The 20,506-nt window shown below is 36.2% G+C and overlaps 1 protein-coding gene across 1 annotated transcript in view; it reads right to left on the bottom strand.

Moving 5' to 3' along the window:
- The window catches only part of SUPT3H (suppressor of Ty 3 homolog (S. cerevisiae)), a 311,934-nt gene that overhangs the window by 261,566 nt on the left and 29,862 nt on the right, over positions 1 to 20,506 (bottom strand). Inside the window, exon 2 of the mRNA XM_006882131.1 lies at positions 19,487 to 19,571. Coding sequence (XP_006882193.1) covers positions 19,487 to 19,571 — 85 coding nt within the window. The remainder of the gene's footprint in view (positions 1 to 19,486; positions 19,572 to 20,506) is intronic.

Below are 20,506 nucleotides of genomic sequence, written 5' to 3'. Positions count from 1 at the left end.
GGCCTGGGCCGGGAGAGAAGTGCAGCAATGAATGAATGGAAATCCAAAATCTCTGTAAATGCTCATTAAAATTATTTTTAAAAAATATTTTAGAAAAGGGACTTCATAAAAATAAGCCTGTTCTCTGCTTATCAGTTCTTTTTATAAATTTTCTACATTTCTACATTCTTACCCTTCTACTGGGGGAAAAAAGACAGTATGAAGACTTTGTCAGTTTACATCATAAATTAAAAAAATATAGCAAAGATTAATAAGTATACTTTGATTTATAGATAGAAGAAAGAGAAATCTTTTCTTTAGTCTGGGGAAAGTCATTCTATGAAACAATACCTATGAATGTGATTTTCTCCTTCAGAGCTATGAAATGAATTAAAGATATCATTAACTATGACTGGGGGAAACCTAATTTCAATTATGTTCTATATTTAAAATTATTTATATGAAGGTATGAAATGTTATACTCTCTTGACAGATATGTTTGGATATTCAAACACTTGGAAGTTTTCAGCAATTATATTTAGAAATAAGAGACTTGAAATTTCATTTTTGTCACTTTCCAAATACTTAAACATAAGTTTAGTGCTGTGTTTTAATTTTACTAATAATATCACTCCACATTTTAATAACAGATGTTAAGTGATTTAACACATTGCTGTAAATGATGGCTATAAACGTGTTTCTAAGCGTTTCGAAACAGTCTCAAACTTGTGTGGCTATGTATTAAACAAATTTTCTTATATGCATGTTATTGTTGTTAAGTGCTAATGAGTCAGTCTCAAGCTATAGCAACCCTATGTACAACACAATGAAACAATGTCTGATAATGACATCCTAATAATTGCTACTATACTCCAGTTTATTGTTGCATTCACTTTAAATTCCCCTCACTAATATTTACTACACAAATAAATTAGTTACAAACTATATATACACTTTCATTAATAGTAGAGAGTTTGCTATTAGAGGGCAAGCTGGTGGTCTAGTGGTAAGAAGCTATATTGGAAACCCAAAGGCATGTGGTTCAAATCCATCAGCTGCTCTGCAGGAGAAGGATGGTCAATTTCCTCCCATTTGATTACCAGCCTCTAAAAAGCCACTGGAGGGTCAGCTATGAGTTGGTTCCAACTTAATAGCAAAACAAAGACAATGAGTCTGATGTGGTTGTTAGGTGCTGTCAAGTTGAGTATGACCCACAGTGACTCTATGAAGAAAATATCTGAACCTTGCCATATCGTGTGCCATCCTCACACTTTCTAATGGACACTAGAGTCCATTGTAGCAGTCACAGTGTCAATCCACATGTTGAAGGTCTTCTCCTTCGCCAACCCTCCACCTTTCCAAGCATCATGTTGTTCTCCAAGGAAAAGTCTTTCCTAGCAACACTTCCAAAGTATGTGAAGCAAAGTTTTATCATCTTTGCCTCCAAGAAGCACTCTGGTTACACTCTCCAAGTTAAATTTATTTATTCTTTTGGAATTCTATTGGATGTTCAGTGCTCTTCTCCAACACCACAGCTCAAAGGCTTCAATTCTTCTTCTGTCATCCTTATTCATTGCCCAGCTCTCAGATGCACAAGTGATCGGAAAGACTATGGCCTGAATCAGACACACTTTAGTCCTCAAATTGACATCACTGTTCCTCAAGTATTTGCAGAGGTCCCTGACTGCAGACTCTTCCAGAGCAATAAGTCTCCTGATATCCTTCCTGACTGGTGGAACCAAGGACATTTTCTGTGGACCCAAGTAAGATGAAGTTGTTGACAGCGTCCATCTTTTCTTAATCTATCATGATGTTGCTTATCAGTCCAATGGTAAAAATTTTTATGTACTTGATGTTGAGATGCAATTCAACAATTATTTATGAACTAGTTGAAACTTAGGCTGAAGAAAATTATAACAAGTCCATGATAGTTAAGATATGATATATCACCTATTCCACTTGAATATCAAAATCATCTTAAGAATAGGTCTGAATCATTGAACATCAATGATCAAAGACCAGACGAGTAGTGGCAGAATATCAAGGGTATCATCCACAAAGAGAGAAAAAGCTCATTTAAAAAAGAGGAGACAAAAAAATGCTGAAATATATAACAGAAGAGACTCTGAAAATTGTATTAAAAAGTTGAGAAACCAAAGCAAAGGGTAAATATGATGAAGTAAAAGTCCTGAACAGAAGATTTCAGGAGCAGTTCAAGAAGACAAAGCAAAATACTATAATGGAAAGTGCAGAAAGCTTAAATTGGAGAATAAAAAAGGAAGAAAGTTTTCTGCATTTCTCAAACTGAAATAACTGTAAAAGAATATTTAAGCATCAAGTCACAATACTGAAAAATGCTAACTAGCAAATAAAAATATGGAACACTTCACAAATCTGCATGTTATCCTTACACAGGAGTCAGTTCCAATTTTAGTTTATGTCTGTTGAAGCAAGCACCTCACATTGCATTTTATAAAATTAGTCAGCACTGGACTACGGCCACCATTACCTCACTTTTTTAGGTCCCTGCCAGATTTTCCCATTACTTTTAGCACCTCCCTCCCTCCCTCCACCCACCTAATTGTACAATTCTTTGATTTCCCCCTCTACCCATTCTCATCTTTCTATTACTACACACTTGGTCCCCTACATACATTTTAATAGTTATCCTTTTTATAATAATATCAGAGACACAAATGAGATTTGTACCCCAATGTTCATAGCAGCATTATTCACCATCTCAAGAACATTGGAAACAGCCCAAATGTCCAACCACAACCGAATGGATTGAGAAATTGTGGTACATTCACACAACGGAAAACTACACAGCACCAAGAGCAGAAATTTCGAAAATTACTACATAACTTAGGAGGAACTGGAAAGTATTAAGCTGAGTGAACTCATTCTAATGAGGACAAATAATGCATGTTGTTGTTGTTGCTGTTATGTGTTGTCAAGTCGCTTGCAACTCACAGCGACTCTATATACAACAGCCCTAAACTCTGCTCTGTCCTGTATCAATTGCACACTCCCATCCAAATTACCCCAGTCACCGAATCAATCCACCTCCTAGAGGGCCTTCCCCTCCTGCGCTGTCCCTCCACCCTCCCAAGCATGACCAGAAAAACTGAAGTGTCGATATTAAGTGCAGATAAACATTTAGAACTGTTATGCTGCATGATTTAGTAAAAAATAGGGATTTGCCAAAATGATAATGCTAGGGAGTTAATAAAGGATATAGAAGTTTGTATTTTTCACAAAAGTAGCTCACAATAATTTTAGCATACTGAGATATTCAAACTCGTAAAAGGTCAATTCACAACGAACGAGCACACAGAATAAGGACAAGAAGTTTAACTCTCTCAAAACTCCCCCATACAACAACCATTTCCACTGAGTCTACTCTCATTCATGGGGACCTCGTGGTACAGAATGAAGTGGGAGAAATATTTTGCATGTATCATGCTGTTGCTATTAAGTGTCTTCGAGTCTTAGAAGACTCATAGTGATCCTATGTATGAAAGACCTGAACACTTGCATAACTTTGGTCTTTTCTCCATTTTCATAGAGTTCCCAGAGACAAGCCATTTTGGAAGTGGATGACACTCCTGCTTCCAAGCTTGTTTTAATTGGGGACCAAACACTGGCAACCATAGGTAACCATTATCACATTTGACACATCAGTGTCAGTGTTTAGCATCACAGCAATCACGAGTTACCTCTGTACAGAAAATGGGCAGATCAATGCTATACTGCTAAGAAGAATGCTTGACCAAAAACAATTAAAACCAGGCCTGATGCTGCCATCTCACAAAAATAAGCAGCACAGATATATAACACACAGAGCACACACAGATTATTGAATAAGGGAGTTACAGGTTTGGAAAAAAAAAGTTACACATTTGTCATTTGCACAGAAATATAACTCGCTAAAGATCTTCCCCATTCTCATTGACCATCTACTTTATCAAGTATGAACTTCTCCTTTAAACATTGGTCTCTCCTGACACACTCAATGTACCTAACACAATGCTTCATTTTCCTTGCTTCTGAGGACCATTCTAGAGGTATCTGTTCCAACAGAGATACGTTCATTTTTCTGGCATACTGATTATTTTTCACAATTGCTATAATTCATAGGTATCAATTCTTCTTTTGAGTTCCTGAAAACTCAGCTTTCCCATGAAGAACTGAAAATACTATGATCAGAGTCCAGAGCACCTCAAAGTGGTATTTTTTTAGTATGTGTGCTGCCGAAGCGAGCACATCAAAGCGGTATTTTTGTGGATGAACATTTTAAAGAGGTTTCCAATACAAAAATCAGGAGCTCCTGAATCAGGAGCAGTTTAGATTTCAAACTGACATAATCTCTCTTCAGTATTTTGGAGGGTTCCTGAGAGTGGACTTGCCCAAAGCAATACATCTCCTTATCGCATAACTGCCAAAACCCAACTAAGGTTGATTGTGGATCCAAACAAGACAAAATTATCAACAGTCTGAATCCTTTTTCCATCTATCACGATGTTGCCCACTAGGCCAGGGGGTGAAGCTCTAGTCTTTTGATCTTCTGGAACAAGTACTCAGATACCCCCCTCACTTTCCAAAAACAAGATTTGTCATCTGCATAGTATAGGTTGTTGGTGAGTCTTCCTCCAAACTTGATGCCATGTTTTTCTTTGCAGATTTTGGCTTCACGAATCATTTGATCAGTATACAGACTGAATAGATATGGGAAAAGATAGAGTCCTGATACACGTCGTTCCCGTTTTTAAACAATACAGTGCTTTGTTTGGACAACAGCTTCTTGGTCTAGGTATAGATTTTGTATGAGAACAATTGAGTGTTCTGGGATGCCCATTCTTCTCAATGTTAGAGTCAGTTGTGATTCACACAGTCAAACACCTTTGGTTGGTTGCTCAGTAAGGCACGAACATACATCCTTCTGGTATTCTCTCCTCTCAGCCAGGATCTATCTGACATCAGCAATGATATCCCTGGTGCCACAGCCTCTCCTCAATCTAGCTTCAACTGGTGGGCTGTTCCCAGTTGACGTATTACTCTTCCAGTCATTTTCAGATGCTCTTCAGCAATATTTTGCTTACATGTAATATTAACGGTATTGCTCAATAATTTCCACATTCTGTTGGATCACTTTTCTTGGGAACATGAACAAATATTGACATCTTTCAGTCAGTCAGTCAATCAGCTGTCCTCCAAACTTCATGGCAAAGACTGATAAGGATGACCAGGGTTACATCTGTTAGGTGAAAAATGTCAATCATTATCCCATTGTTTCCTGGGGCCTTATTTTTTGCTAATTTCTTCAGTGCAGTTTGAACTTCTTTCTTTGTTACCACTGGTTCTTGTTCATATATTGCTTCCTGAAATTTTTCATTGTGGACCAACTCTTATGAATTTTGACTCTGTGTATTCCTTCCACCTTCTTTTAATGCATCCTAGATGATTCAAGATTTTGCCCTTGGCATCTAACAGTATTGCAGCTCAAGGGCTGCATTAGTATTTTCAGTTCCTTGAGCCTGAGAAATGCTGAATGATTCCTTGCCTTTTTATTCAAGACATATTTCATTATAATACTCTATCCTCTCAGGCCTCCCTCTGAAATCGTCTGTTCAGCTCTTTTACTCCAGCATCCCTTCCCTTTGTTTTGTTTTCTTGTTCTGCAATTTTTACTGTGTCTTCTGACATCTAGTTTGGCTTTTTCTTTCTCCTATGTCTTTATAATGGACTTTTGTCCTCTTCAAGGCATATTCTTGATTTCTTCCTCTAATCCTCAGTCTCTGGTGATTGATGCTTCAAATCCGTTATTTTGATGATTTTCTTTTTCAATTCAGATGGGATAGTCTGAAGGGTGTACCTTGATTTTTGTGGATTTGTTTGAAATTCTGCAGTTTCAATTTCATCTTACAGATGAGTATTGATGATCTGTTCTAAAGACAAGGCCTGGTCTGATCTTGATTCCTATTTGAGCTTCTCCACAGATGTTTCAAAATATGCAGTCAACCTAATTCAAGTGCAGGCCCATCAGGTGAGGTCCATGTGTAAAGTTATTGGTTATCTTTCTTTAAGAAAAAGTATTTGCTATGAATAAATCATTGAATGGACATGATTCAATGTTTTGCTCAAAATCTAACATATAACTGGAAGATTCTAATATATTAGCAAAACAAATCTTTATTGTTAGGTGACACAAATCGAGTCTGACTCAGCAACGCTATGAACAACAGATCTAAACCCTGTCTTATCCTGTGCCGACTTTGTCTTCTCTGACATAGTTCAGCCCATTGCTGTAGTCAATCCATCTTTTTGAAAGTCCCCAAACATGATGTCTAGTCCCAAGGAATAACCGCTTCTAACAAAATGATCAAAGTATGTGAGACAACATTTCGCCATCCTTGCCTCTAAGAAGCATTCTGGTTGCACTTTTTCCAAGACATTATCTCACATTATCTTAAAATTTTGTTAAAAAGTATATGTATGTGTTGTGCACCATCGAGTCTGATCTGACCCACAGCGGATACTCCAGTAGGTAGGTTTTCAAAGGCAGTTAATCACTCAGGAGGAGACTGCCCATCTGTCTCTTGTGAAGCAGCTGGCGGATTTGAACTGTGTGCTTCAGAATTGCACCACAGATTCTTACAGAAATGTTATTTTCTTTTAAACCTGGGAGGAAACAGACCTATATAGCATATATTTGTCTTGGAGAGGGTGAAACCAGGTTATGCCTTGGCGGCTAGGATTTTAAATTTCATCTCAAATACTCTGGGTACATAACCAAGAGAGAGCAGACCTTGGAGAAGGACATCATGCTCTGAAGGGTGGAGGGAAAGAACTGGAGAGGAAGACCATGGATCAGATGGGTTGATATAGTAACTGAGGCAATGGAGGTAACTGTGTCTGTCAGTGAGACTGGCTCAGGACAAGGCAGGCTTCAGAGCTGCTATACTTAGGGTCGACTGGATGGCACATATCAAAAACAACTACATGAAATAATATAAATGATACAATGTTGTTAGGTGCTGTTGAGTGAGAACTGATTTATAGCTGACCTCAAGCAGGTTTTCAGAGGCAGTAAATTGCATGGGAGGAGATAACCCATCTTTCTTCCATGGAGCAGCTGGTGGATTACAACTGAGTATCTTTGAGTTGACAGTTCAACTCCTTACCACTAGGCCTTCAGAACTACCTATAAAGAACAGGTATTTCCAATTTCTCATTTCCTTCCCTCACACAACTGTTACACTACTAAAATGAGTAACAAAAGCAATGAGATAAAAAGATATAAATTTTTAATAAATATTTCCAAAGACCTTCCTTAGAAAAGGCACCAGAAAAAGGACTGTCTCTTAGTTCAAATGCAGAAAAGAACACATTTCATGAATGAGAACTGAGAACTTAGGAGACAGCAAAAATCACAATGCACTGGAAACAAGATCAAAGCAAAAAAAAAAAGAAGAAGAAAGAACTCAAAAGATAAAAATCACAACGGCTTATCAGACACTCTTGACATGTATTTGCTTTTTACTGATTTTTTAATAAAAGTATATTAGAATAACCCAAATAATCGATTATAATGTAAAAACAAAGTACACTAGATTACTCATTTCATAGATTAATATGGTGAAAATTCGGTATAATTTTAAAATGAAATGGCAGATAAGTATATTTGATCTATAAAATAGATCTTTCTGATATTGAACTGTGAATGACTATTAAAAACAATTGTTAAAAATATAAAGCCATTAGAAATCACAATATTAATGGCACATCATAAAACCATCTTGACTATACAATATCCAGCTTGTACAACTCTCTCTTTCAATTATGTAACACAAATGCACCTGGGATACAGAGTATTAGAAAAAAGTCTACTTATAAGAAAATCTGCAATTCTTGGAACACATAGGTTAGCAGATAAGGAGACATTCTAGCACTCTAATCATTACACAAGGACTCAGGTAGGTAAAACAGTGTAGTTTAAGAAGTCAAAGGCTAGAATTCAGAGGACCAATGGACAAAAATGAAGATTCCTAGCAGAAAAATCTGGAGGAAGGAAAGGTAGAAAGAAGCATCTTATTTGCTTCTTAATATATCTATGCTAGGAAAACAAAGTAACACTAGACATTATTTATAACTTACGGGAACTATAACTGTTCATACTCTGCAACAATGAGAAAACACTGTTCTCCAAGAAAACTGAATGTAAATGTGACCTACTGCGACATTAAAAAGTAAAAGTAATAGGCTGGAGATGGGCAAAGAATTTAAATCTCTTCATACTAAGTCTTCTGGTACATTCATAAAATAAATTATGTAGAAACACTGATGGAAGAAATACAGATAAAGAAGCAATCCACTTATATTGCGTATTTGTATCAGAAAAAAAAAAGAGTCACTATGAGGCATACAAAGATCATGATGTTTTAAAAAATAAAGCATAATAGTATTTGTTGAGATAGTAAGATAGGAGAAAAAACAAGCATAGTTAAGTAGGAAAGATTGAGAATAGTCATTCAGAAAGAATAAGTCATTTTCCAAAATTCATAAGGAAATAGTTATAAGGAAATAGAATCAAGTTTTACACAAAATATTTTGTATTTTGAACCAATTTGTACGTGCATCAGTGCAAAAGTCTGTTTTCACTAAAGCAAGTATGTTGTCAGTCTGCTTATGCTTAATTACATGTTATTTCATTTACTCTACAGTAGGAACATGCCAAATAAGCCAAGGATTATTTCCGAGGTGATATTTGAGAACTGCTCTATCCAGTTCATGTAAACACAAAGTGTGTTCCTGTTTGCTGAGTTACATATACACACCTGGACCTTGTTCAAAATCTGAACGAATAGTTTCTACCTTCTGATGCACTTACATCTTAGGGTGCTACCTTTCTGTATGCAACCAAAACCATTGTTTGTCCTGTCTTGATAACCCTTCTAGGTGACGTTCTACATAGGAATCTATAACTATTCATGTCTGAGCTGTACGTAGCTGATATTGTGCTTATTGGATAATATAATTTTATGCTTTAATTTTCTTTTTCAGAAGCTAGAGAAAAATACTCCACATCATCATAATATCTATAATATTTTAAAATGTCATATTATGCATGATATACTTGTTTTCATTTTTCCTTGAATTTCCACTTAATAATGAATTAACTAAAGAGCTGATCAAAAGATTTCAAAAGGCAGCACGGAATGACAAAGCAAAAAAATTACAATGAAATGTGCGAGGAGCTAGAGTCGGAAAATCAAAAGGGCAGGACTCCTTCAGCATTTCTTAAGCTCAAGGAACTGAAGAACAAATTCAAACCTGAGTTGCTACAATCAAGGATGCTTTAGGCAGAATGTTAAATGATCCTGGATGTATCAAAAGAAGATGGAAGGAATATATTGAGTCATTGTATCGAAAGGAATTGGCAGATACAGAAGAATTTAATGAAATAGCATTTGAGCAAGAGCCTATAGTGATGAAGGCAGAAGTTCAAGTTGCTTTGAAGAAATGGCAAAAAATAAGGCCCCTGGAATAGATGGTATACCAACTGACATATTTCAGCTAACAGATGCTGCCCTGGATGTGCTCACCAAGTTGTGCCAAAAAATCTGGAGAACAACCACTTGGCCAACTGACTCGAAGAGATCTATATTTGTTCCCATTCCAAAGAAGGGTGACCCAACTGAGTGTCGCAACTACAGAACAATCTCATTGATTTCACATGCAAGCAAGATTCTACTGAAGATTATCCAAAAACGACTAGAACAGTACATGAGCAGAGAACTGCCAGACGTCCAAGCTGGGTTTAGAAGGGGCCGTGGTACTAGGGATATTGTAGCTGATGTTAGATGAGTCTTAGCTGAAAGCAGAGAATACCAGAAGAATGTCTATCTGTGTTTCATTGATTATGCAAAGGCATTTGACTGTGTGGTTCATAACAAACTGTGGCTGACTCTGAAAAGAATGGGAATCCCAGAATATTTAATCATGCTAATGTGAAACCTATACTTGGACCAAGAGGCAGTCGTCAGAACAGAGCAGGGTAACACTGCATGGTTCAAAATTGGGAAGGGTGTATGACAGGGATGTGTCCTATCTCCATACCTTTTCAACCTTTATGCAGAGCAGAATATCTGAGAGGCTGGGCTCTATGAGGAGAAGCGTGGCGTTAGGATTGGTGGACGATCTATCAACAATCTGCGTTATGCAGATGACACAACCCTGCTCACTGAAACTGAGGAGGACCTCATGCACTTACTGCAGAGGGTAAAGGACTGCAGCCTTCAGTATGGACTGAGGCTCAATGTCAACAAGACAAAAATTCTCACCACTGGACCAATCGGTAGCATCAGGATGGATGGCGAAGAGATTGAGATTATTCACAGCTTCAGTTTGCTCGGCTCCACAGTCAACACTCTTGGCACAAGTAGTCAGGAAATCAAAAAACGTATTGTGATGGGAAAGTCTGCGCTTAGGGACCTCTCTAAAGTACTCAAGAGCAACGGTGTCTCTCAGGAGACTAAGGACCGCCTGATACAGGCCATGGCTCTTGCAATCACTTGTTATGCATCAGAGAGTTGGAGGATGACTAGGGAGGATAAAAGGAGAATTGATGCCTTTGAGCTGTGGTGCTGGAGAGGAGTATTGAATGTACCATGGACTGCCAAGAAAACAAACAGATTCATCCTAGAGAGGGTTAAACCAGGCTACTACTTGGAGGCAAGGATTCTGGGGCTTCGTCTGACATACTTTGGACATGTTGTAAGGAGAGACAGGTCTTTAGAGAGGGACATCATGCTGGGTAGAGGGACAGCACAGGAGGGGAAAGACTCTCTATGAAGTGGATTGATTCAGTGACTGGGGTAATCGGGATGGGTGTGTCAGAGGCAATGCGATGGGCACAGGATAGAGCAGGGTTTAGGGCTGTTGTACATAGGGTCGCTATTAGTCGCAAACGACTCGATGGCACATAACAACAACAACATATACATTCATCTCATCTGCTTGCACAGAGACTCCATATGACCCTGTTAGGCAGGTTAGACACTTCACAGAATGCTATGACAGTCTTTTCAGCAACTACTCCTTTCATCAGCTGTAGACTATACTATTTTTAAAAATGTGCCTGGCATTCTATTTTGATACTGTGTGAGCCCCTGAATAAAAGTCTTAGAAATAAATTAGTGGATAAATTTTAAAAAATCCATAATTATTACAAAGGTGGCATAAATGACAGTCTCTCAAAACTGGTAATGAAAACTCTCCCTTCTACTTGTGCTGTTGTTGTGTGCCATCAAGTCGGGGCTGACCCTCAAAGGGGCTTTCAGAGGCAATAAATCATATGGGAGGAGATTTTCATCTTTCTCTCCTGGAGCATCTGGTGCATTTGAACCATGTGCCTGTAGGATTCCAGGGCAGCTTCTTACCACTAGTCCATCAAAGCTCCCTTCCTGTTCCACTAGAGAGATTAACTGTCAAATATTAGAGGGAGGGAGGGAGGAAAGGAGGGAGCGAGGGAAGAGGGAGGAAGGAAGGTAGGATCCCTGGGTTGTGAAAATAGTGAATTGTTGGACAAGTAATCAAAAAGTTGGAATTTTGACATCATCCAGACCTGCAATCATTTCTGGTAGGCAAAAGCATTGGAAACTCTATGGGCCAGTTCTACTCTGCACACAAGGAGTCACCATGAGTATAAGTCAACTTAGTGACAAGTAATAACAACAAAACAGAAAGGGGAGGGTGAGGTGGAAACAGGGAGAACTCTGAATATGCTCATCTAGATTAGAGATTAAGTAATCATGACTCACACATACAAATTTAAGTTTTATAATTAAAGACAATTATAGTAACCTGATAAATTGGTTTTCCTGTGAAAACACAATTTGTTGTTGCTGTTATATAATGCTGAGTCAGAAATAATCCAGAGCTGACCCTCCAATAGGTTTTCAGAAGCAATAAATTGCACAGAAGGTTATTACTCATTTTTTCTCCCTTGCAGAAACTAGTAGATTCAAGCCATGTTCAGTTAGTAGTGCAACTCCTTACCATTACACCATCAGAATACCCTATGATAATACAGTACTGGAATTCCTAAATAACATGCCTCCGGAAACTCTATGAACTTAGATAAACATCAATAGCTGTAGAAGAGCTTTGGGCCTTTTGTTCATAGGGTCGCTATGACTCATGCTCGACTCAAAGGCAATCAGCAACAACAACAACATAGATTAAATAGCTTACTGGATGCCTGATAGAGTCAAATAATGAAAGCCCAATGATTTTCAAATGGAATGGTAATTACATTCCATGTATAAAATGAAGAAAGTTTTCTGATACTTAAAAGAGAAGTCAGTTTTAAAATCTAACACATTATGACAGTTTTTAAACTTGAAAGGATATTTATTATTGCCAGTATCATAAAACCAAGTCAATTATTCAATTTCCAGTTGTCACAAATCTCTACTTACTTCCAATAAATTATTTGGCTCAACATAAGGAATAGGATAAGGGGAAAATAGAGGATATGAAAATGTTTCCATCTCTGGTCAAAGTTAAATTCTTGGGAATTTTTAAGTTTATGTCTAATCTAACATGTCATGAAATAGTTTTGTAGTAATATGAAGATGAATGAAAACAGTAACCATTTACTATTTGCAGTCTCATGTATATTCTATATATTTAAAGAAGAGATACTAAGTCCCAGGAAATACATTAAGTCCTTTGCATATGCCTAATATTTTTAACTTCTTTGTCATTTTATAAATTGAGGAAATAAAGATGTTTGGAGGTTCTCTCTAGTGATACTTTCTAATTAATACTGTACTTGAACAGATCGCAAGAGAGAATAGCTAAAGAATCATGCACAGAAGAAAAGTAAAAATCGTGTAAAAGGAAAGGAACTTCTGGTGGCACAGTCCATGTTGATATGTAGCATCAAGTCCTCTGCAACTCTTAGCGATCCTACGCACAACAGCTCTGAGCCCAACCCTATCCTGAGCTTGGCTCAATGTCTTTGACACAGCTGCTCCCATTGTCCCAGTTACTGTGTCAATCCATCTCATGTAGGGTCTTCTCCTACATTGTCCCTCCACTCTTCTAAGTATCATGTCCTCTATGGACTGGTTTCTCCTGGCAACATGCACAAGTATGTGAGATTAAGCTTCAAGATCCTTGCCTCCAGGGAACAACTTGGCTTCACCCTCTCCAGAAAAGACTTGTTTGTTGTCTTGGCAGTCCATGGGATGTTCAATGCTCTTCTCCAGAACCACAACTTAAAGGCATAAATTCTTCATCCTTAGTCACTGTCCAGCTCTCTGATGCACAGCAAGTAATTGTGTTGGCAGAGTCTTCTACTTTAGAATTTACAGAATGTGAAAAACCTCTGGAGTGTAAGTTATGACTGAAAAGCAATGAGTTTGAGTCAGTTCTACTCGAAAGCAATGAGACTGAGTTTTGGGGCTTCTGAGAGGTAAAAGGCAGCACACTAATGAATGTACTTAGAAAAAAAATGCCTTAAGGGAAAAAAAAGTGGTATGATAAGCACCATATATAAGCTTGAGGAGCTTAGTACCTTAAATAAAATTAAATGTGAAAATAAAAATAGGAGACAGATTTCAAAATATGACTGAAGAAAGACACACTGGTTAGGAAAGAGTACTGATTTTTTGTGATAGATTTTTTTTGGTCCTAGAAAAAGAAACGTTAAATCAAATAAGTAATTTAATTCTTTTATTCCTCACAGGATTCTTTGGCTGGCTTAAAATTATACTTATTTTATAATAATTCTCTATTATTTACTATTACAACATGGTCTTGTAGGAGCCATCTAGTATGACCTATAGCGACCCCAAGTATAATAGATCAGAACCAACAACAATAAAGAGAAAAGAAGGCAAACATTATGTAAACATCTGACATCACCACAAAAACTACTCCAACCACACTCTGTAATAGGAAATAATAGGAAATATGTACACTAATCCACTTGCCATTAATTCAAACTCATAGCCTCAAACTCACTGCCTTTCAGTTGGGTCTGGATTGGAGGAACCTGCCATCAGGTTTCCAAGGCTGTATGTCAATTCATGCCAGAGGGAATCTGCTATGTTTCTCCTTTGGAGTGACTGGTGGATTTGACAAACCTAAAATTCACTCTTCAGGTCCACTGCACAATTCTTACAGAACATAACTCCAGAGCTTTGTAAATACTAGGAGGTATATGGCCAAGAATTCATACCTTCAAGAAGAAAGGAGGGAAATGAAAATACAATTATTAGAGGAACATGACTCTTATCCAGAGTTCTTTGTCACATTTATCTGAGCTGTTTTGTTTAGAGGGATTTGACCTCAGAATTCTGACTCAATAGTTATAAAGTAGGTAATGTGAGGGGTTTTTTTTTCCTGTTTAAAAGACAAGTAACTGACTCCAATGTGGACTCCGATTGAAAATGAGTGCTAATCCATTCAAAGTTGTGGTAGTGGTTGTGTACTGTTGAGTGGCAACTGCTCCACAGTTGACCCTGTAGGGGGGTTTTGGAGGGAATAAATGACATAGGATTAGTTTGCCAAGCTTTATCCCAGAGAAAAGAGATACCCCATTTTTTTTCCACAGAGCTGCTGGTGAATTCCAACCTCATATTTTTGCATTGGTAGCACAATTCCTTATCACTAACCTCCAATCTCTTCATTACAATTTGTTCGTTTTAATAATCAAGAAAACCCAAAAGAATAAACATATATATAGAGATGATAGAGATAGAGATGGAGATAGAGATAGAGATACATATATACTACTAGAAACACTCTTGTAGTTTAAGAAGATTGGTTTTAAAGGAGGGAAAAAAAACCACATTCATATGTATTAAATGCAAAGCAAGCTAATGGTTTCAAAAAACTCAAGTTGTCAGAATAGAGCAAGGACACACTTAATGGTCCAAAATTGGGAAGGGCGTATGTCAGGAATGTGTCCTGTCTCCATACCTTTTCAACCTGTATGCAGAACCGATTATCTGAGACTCTGTGCTCTATGAGGTGAAATGCAGCATCAGGATTGGTGGAAGATCTATCAACAATCTGCATTTTGCACATGACACAACCCTGATTGCTGAAACTGAGGAGGACCGGAAGTGCTTGCTGCAGAGGGTCAAGAACTGTAGCCTTCAATATGGATTGAAGCTCAATGTCAAGAAGACAAAGATTCTCACCACTAGACCAACTGGCAGCATCAGATGGATGGTGAAGAGATTGAGATTGTTCAGAGCTTTAGTTTGCTTGGCTCCGCAGTCAACACTCTTGGCACCAGTAGCCAGGAAATTAAAAGGCACATTGCCATGGGAAAGTCTGCTGATAGGGACCTCTCCAAAGATATGAAGAGCAATGGTGTCTCTCTGAATAGTAAGGTGCATCTGATACAGGCCATGGTCTTTGCAATCATTTGTTATGAATCAGAGAGCTGGACAATGACTAGGGAGGATAGAAGGAGAATTGAGGCCTTTGAGCTGTGGTGCTGGAGAAGAGTATTGAATGTACCATGGAAATGTGCCAAGGAAACAGATTCATCCCGGGTTTAACTCTTGGAGGCAAGGATTCTGAGGCTTTGCATGACATACTTTGGACATGTTGTAAGGAGAGACAGGTCCTTGGAGAGGGACATCATGCTTGGGAGGGTGGAGGGATGGCTCAGGAGTGGAAGGCCCTCTATGAGGTGGATTGATTCAGTGACTGGGATAATCGGGATGGGAGTGTCAGAGACAGTGCGTTTGGCAAAGGACAGGGCAGAGTTTAGGGCTGTTGTATGTAGGGTCACTATGAGTTGCAAGCAACTCGACCGGCACCTAACAACAACAACAAACTTTGCATTTCTACTTAACTATAAGAGGTAGCATTATCATCTTTTGTACCCAAATGAAGTTCTCAGAGAGTCCAGATCATTCCTTTTCAGAACAAAAACAAAAGTTAACGAAGCTGGTCACTTGGTTGTCCAGACCTGCTTAGAAACCACAAGTCTAAGCAAGCATTTCTCAAAGTTTAGACTTTGAACGATGTGAATTTCAAAGATTTCAAAGGGTGTTTCTTAATATTACCGATTCTTCAGTTCTACCTAAACCAAACTCAAATGGTATCCTTTAAGAGGAGTATGGGATTGGGAACTTGAATAATTATCTGTTTAAAAGCTGATTGTTAACCAACCTGACAAATGCCACTAAATCTACTCTTAAGAGAAATCCAGATCTTAGAGGCTCCATTATTTTAGACTATTCACCTCTAAATTAATCTCTTTGAAAGAACTGTTACAGAACTTGTGTGTATATCAATTGTGTACCTGCTCTTTTTTTTTTTGAAAAGTTATATGAGTTATCAAGAACAAGAGACAAAGGGTATTGGCAAAAATATTGACCTAAATTTAATGTTCTTTTAATGAAGTTCTTCTATTTAGGAATTAAGAGTCTTTGGGACAAGAAAAAAGAAGCAGCTGATGAAGTTCTAATTCACTGGTATGGAGTCAAATGTGCTTCTGGCAAAGTAATTTTTAAGAATAAATATGTGCACTCTGTAACAAAGAAGGTGCCATTAAGGGATAATAATCTTTCATGTCTACTGCCTAACAATATAATGTCAAAATATGTGATGCAAAAATGCATAAGAGATGTGGAATGGATCTGATTATGGTTTTCTGCAGACAGATGTCTAGTTTTGCCAGCACTATTTGTTAAAAAGGTTGTCATTTCCCCATTTAATGGGCTTCATTTCCTTGTGAAATATTGACTGTAGGTAGATAACTTGATTTTTGGATTCTCAATTCTATACCATGGTCTATGTGTCTGCCATTGTACTAACAGAATATTGTTCTAATAAGAATGGGGGTGCAGTAGGTTTTGAGATCAGGGACTGTGATGCCTCCCATTTTTATTTTTTATAAAACCCACCACACCACTTTATTTGGGTCTATTTCTTGTCTAAATGAAACTGGAAATTGTCTTTTCTATCTCCGTGAAGAGAGAAATCAGTTTGGTATGAAGTAGGCAGATAATTAGTAAGCATATAGTTGAATTGCACACCCACAATCAGTCACCTGGATCAAACAGATATTTAAAGGCTATTTTATCTGAAGCTCAGTAAAAATTGTTTCAGGCTCCTCTAGAACACTCACCAACCAAGACAGATAAAATTCTGTGTCACAATTATATAATCTTTAAAAATATAAAGACATAGAAACCATGAGAAGTAAGTTCTCAAAACACAATGGAATTAAATGGAACATGAATAACACAAGAGATAGCTAGAAAATTACAAAACCTTTATGGATTAAAACAGTATACTTACAAATAACACAAAGTTCAAATAAGAAGATTTAAAATTAATTTTAAAATATTTTTCATAAATCAAAATTAAAAGAAATTTTATGGAATAAAGCAAAAGCCACTCTTAGAAATTTATACTATTGAATATATGTACTACAAAACAATAAACCACTAAACTAAATGATGTAAGCTTTCACTTTACAAAACTAGAAAAAGAAGAGCAAGTTAAATTGAAAGCAGGAAGAATAGAAAAACAGGTAACATAGAGGAAAACGTTAACCAAATATGTAAAAAACTCCTAGATTAAAAATGCAGTAGTCTGCTGAGATGCATTAAAGAAAACCTAAATAAATGTACAAACGCACTACTTTAATGGATAATAAGACTCCTGTTAAAATATATTAATTTCCCAGAATTTATATACAGAGTCAATGAAATATCAACTAAATTTCAAGGATGTATGTTTTTGAGAAATTCTTGAGCAGATTTTGTATCTTTTTAGAAATATAAACACTCTATAAAAGCCACATATTATGGCATCAGAAAGTAAGAAAATGCCCAAAGATAAGAATTTGTAAAAAGGACACAAGGGCCAATATCAAATCACTCCCTAACAGTCAACAGAGAAATAAATTAAGTATTAAAATAGTGACAGTTATTGGGAAATAATCCATAAAATAAAATTTAAAATTGTTCATACAAATAGATGTTGAAAAGGGAATAAATAAGCGAAACAAAAATAGCTCATTCCTACATAATAATTACAGTTAATAAATGTAGCACAAAAAAAGAAAAATAGAATTAGGCCAACAGTTGAGCAATAAATATCTCAGAGAAGATTCACTAATGTAGATCTAAATTAATATAGTTTTTCAGAAAAACAAGATTTGTATTGTCACTAAACAGCATTTGCATGTCTCCAAAAATACTACTTATTAAGCACACAATGAAGAAAAGATAAAAGAACACATATCAATTTAACCAACATTTCAAGCTTAACATCACAAAGAAGACATATGAGCATGAATCCCTTTATATAATGCAGAGAAGGTCCTTGCACTTTTGTGGTATTATTATCCAAAATGCATAATAACCTCAGAGCTATCATAATGAAACATCAAACCAACCCAAATACAGGAGGATATTACTGAACAACTGATCAAAACTTCTTAAATACGTCAAGATCATGACAGAAAGAGAAAAATCACGTGTAACCAATAATATGAAGACACTACAAAGAGAAGGTAAATAAATTCAATGTGTTACCCTCAAATGAATGCTGGAGCAGAGAAAGAGCATTAGAAAAACTGAAGAAATTTAAATAAGATCAATAATATAGTTAACAATATCATACCAATGTTTGTTTGTTGGTTTTGATAATTTTACTGGTTATACAACATGTTAAATTAGAAGCAACGAGGAGATGTATCAAGTGCTTTGATGTATAACTACTTTACATCACCAACAACAAATTATTCCAACAAATACACCAACAACATCATTATTCAATACTTCACATTCATGAAAACAGAAAGAAACCTCTCAGACTTCTGTGTGTATAAATAACATATACTTGGCAGTAATAATTGCTTAGGTGCAAGGTGAAAGTAACAGAGACTAACAGTTAAGGTCAAGGGGCTGGGTCATGAATTGTACTGGCTTCACAGTTTTGTAATAATGTAATTTTGCAGTTATGTAATAATATAATCTGGTAAGCATATAATGATATGGTTCTTTCTAATTTTATGATCTTATATGACCATCCTCCATTTTTCACAGAACACTAATTTCTAAATATGTAAGTACAGAATAAATGAAACTGTACAACTTTTCTCTAAATCTAATGTTTATTGCTGTTCACCTCTGAGTTGGAACCATTAGTGCAAAAGAAATAGTTAAAATAAAATTTAAGAAAAACTACAGTGATTAAAAAAGATGAATAATTGACTATGTAGGAACACAAAGGAGCTTTCTGGATGATTAAAATATTCTTTATAATTATGCTTATGATAACATACTATTCTTAATTGTCAAAATTAATTAAATTTAGTGAATTTTATGATATGTAAATTATATTTAAAATAACTTTACTAAAAAGGATTACAGATATAAATACAAGCTTAAGAAAATTACTGGGTTGAAATCTATCTATGCAGAATGCAGATACAAAATGAGACTACAAATACTCTTACCAAATTGATTAACTGAGTGTGTACCACATCTTCTACCAAAATTGCCGTTTCAAGAAGAGGTCTTCTAGCATCTCCTAAAGAAAACCTGCAAAAAAATTAAAACCACTAATATTAAAGACTATGACAATAAGAAAGGCAAAAATTGAAAGATTTATAATAAACATAACCTGTTCGAGATAAAAATTATTCTTACAAATAACAGAGCTTATGTAGAATTTTCACTAAAAAAAATGCATTGATTCTACATAAACAAAAAATTCCAGAGAATAATGTGTTTTTATGCTATTTAAAATTTTTATAAAATATTTCATAGGCTATTAACTGTTTTCAAAATCCAAGATATAACTATCATTCTACAATATTGGCAACTATAAAAGCACGCCACGAGATGACACTACCAGGACAAGAACATAGGCATAGTCATAAAGTTATAAATGTATGTGTCAGTGCCATTTAAATAATAACTCCCAATTGCATACAAGTTGATTACCAAGAAAGCATAGCAAAATTATCTTAAAAATCCTTTTCTCAGTTTTCATTTCTACTAATTCAGTAGAGAATAGTTTCTTAGCAAAGAACAACTAAAATATATGATAATCCACTAAAAACTTGGTTTTAACCATGCCTTCATTGGCAAGAAAGAATAAAAATCAGCTAAGAGAAGAAAAGGCCGCTTCTAAGAGTATGAAAGGAGAGAAGAAAAACTTATTCTGATGAAGTCTGCTTTATCATTCTAGAATCTTATTCTGAACTAGCACAATATTCAAGGTTAGAGGAAAAAAATGCTGAAAATACAAGGAATGAAGCCAGTCTGAAGAACCATGATGACAATGGAAACCTGTATTCAGTTGTGTAGACACTCTGTGACTGATTTAAGGAATATCCAAACCCAGAGAAGAAACATTGCTTATCTCAGAAAAGACTCTGAGTGTAAATGGGATTAAAAAAAAATTCTGATAACTGTTAACTAAAAATTCACATTCATGACTGAGGATTTGCTTCTCATATACCCTCCCCCCC

This window comes from Elephantulus edwardii, unplaced genomic scaffold (genome assembly GCF_000299155.1).
Source record: "Elephantulus edwardii isolate Elephantulus edwardi_28Jun2011 unplaced genomic scaffold, EleEdw1.0 scaffold00017, whole genome shotgun sequence".
Classification (NCBI taxonomy): Eukaryota; Metazoa; Chordata; class Mammalia; order Macroscelidea; family Macroscelididae; genus Elephantulus; species Elephantulus edwardii.
The sequence above is the reverse complement of the archived record's forward strand: the minus strand, read 5'-3'. Positions and strand labels throughout refer to the sequence as shown.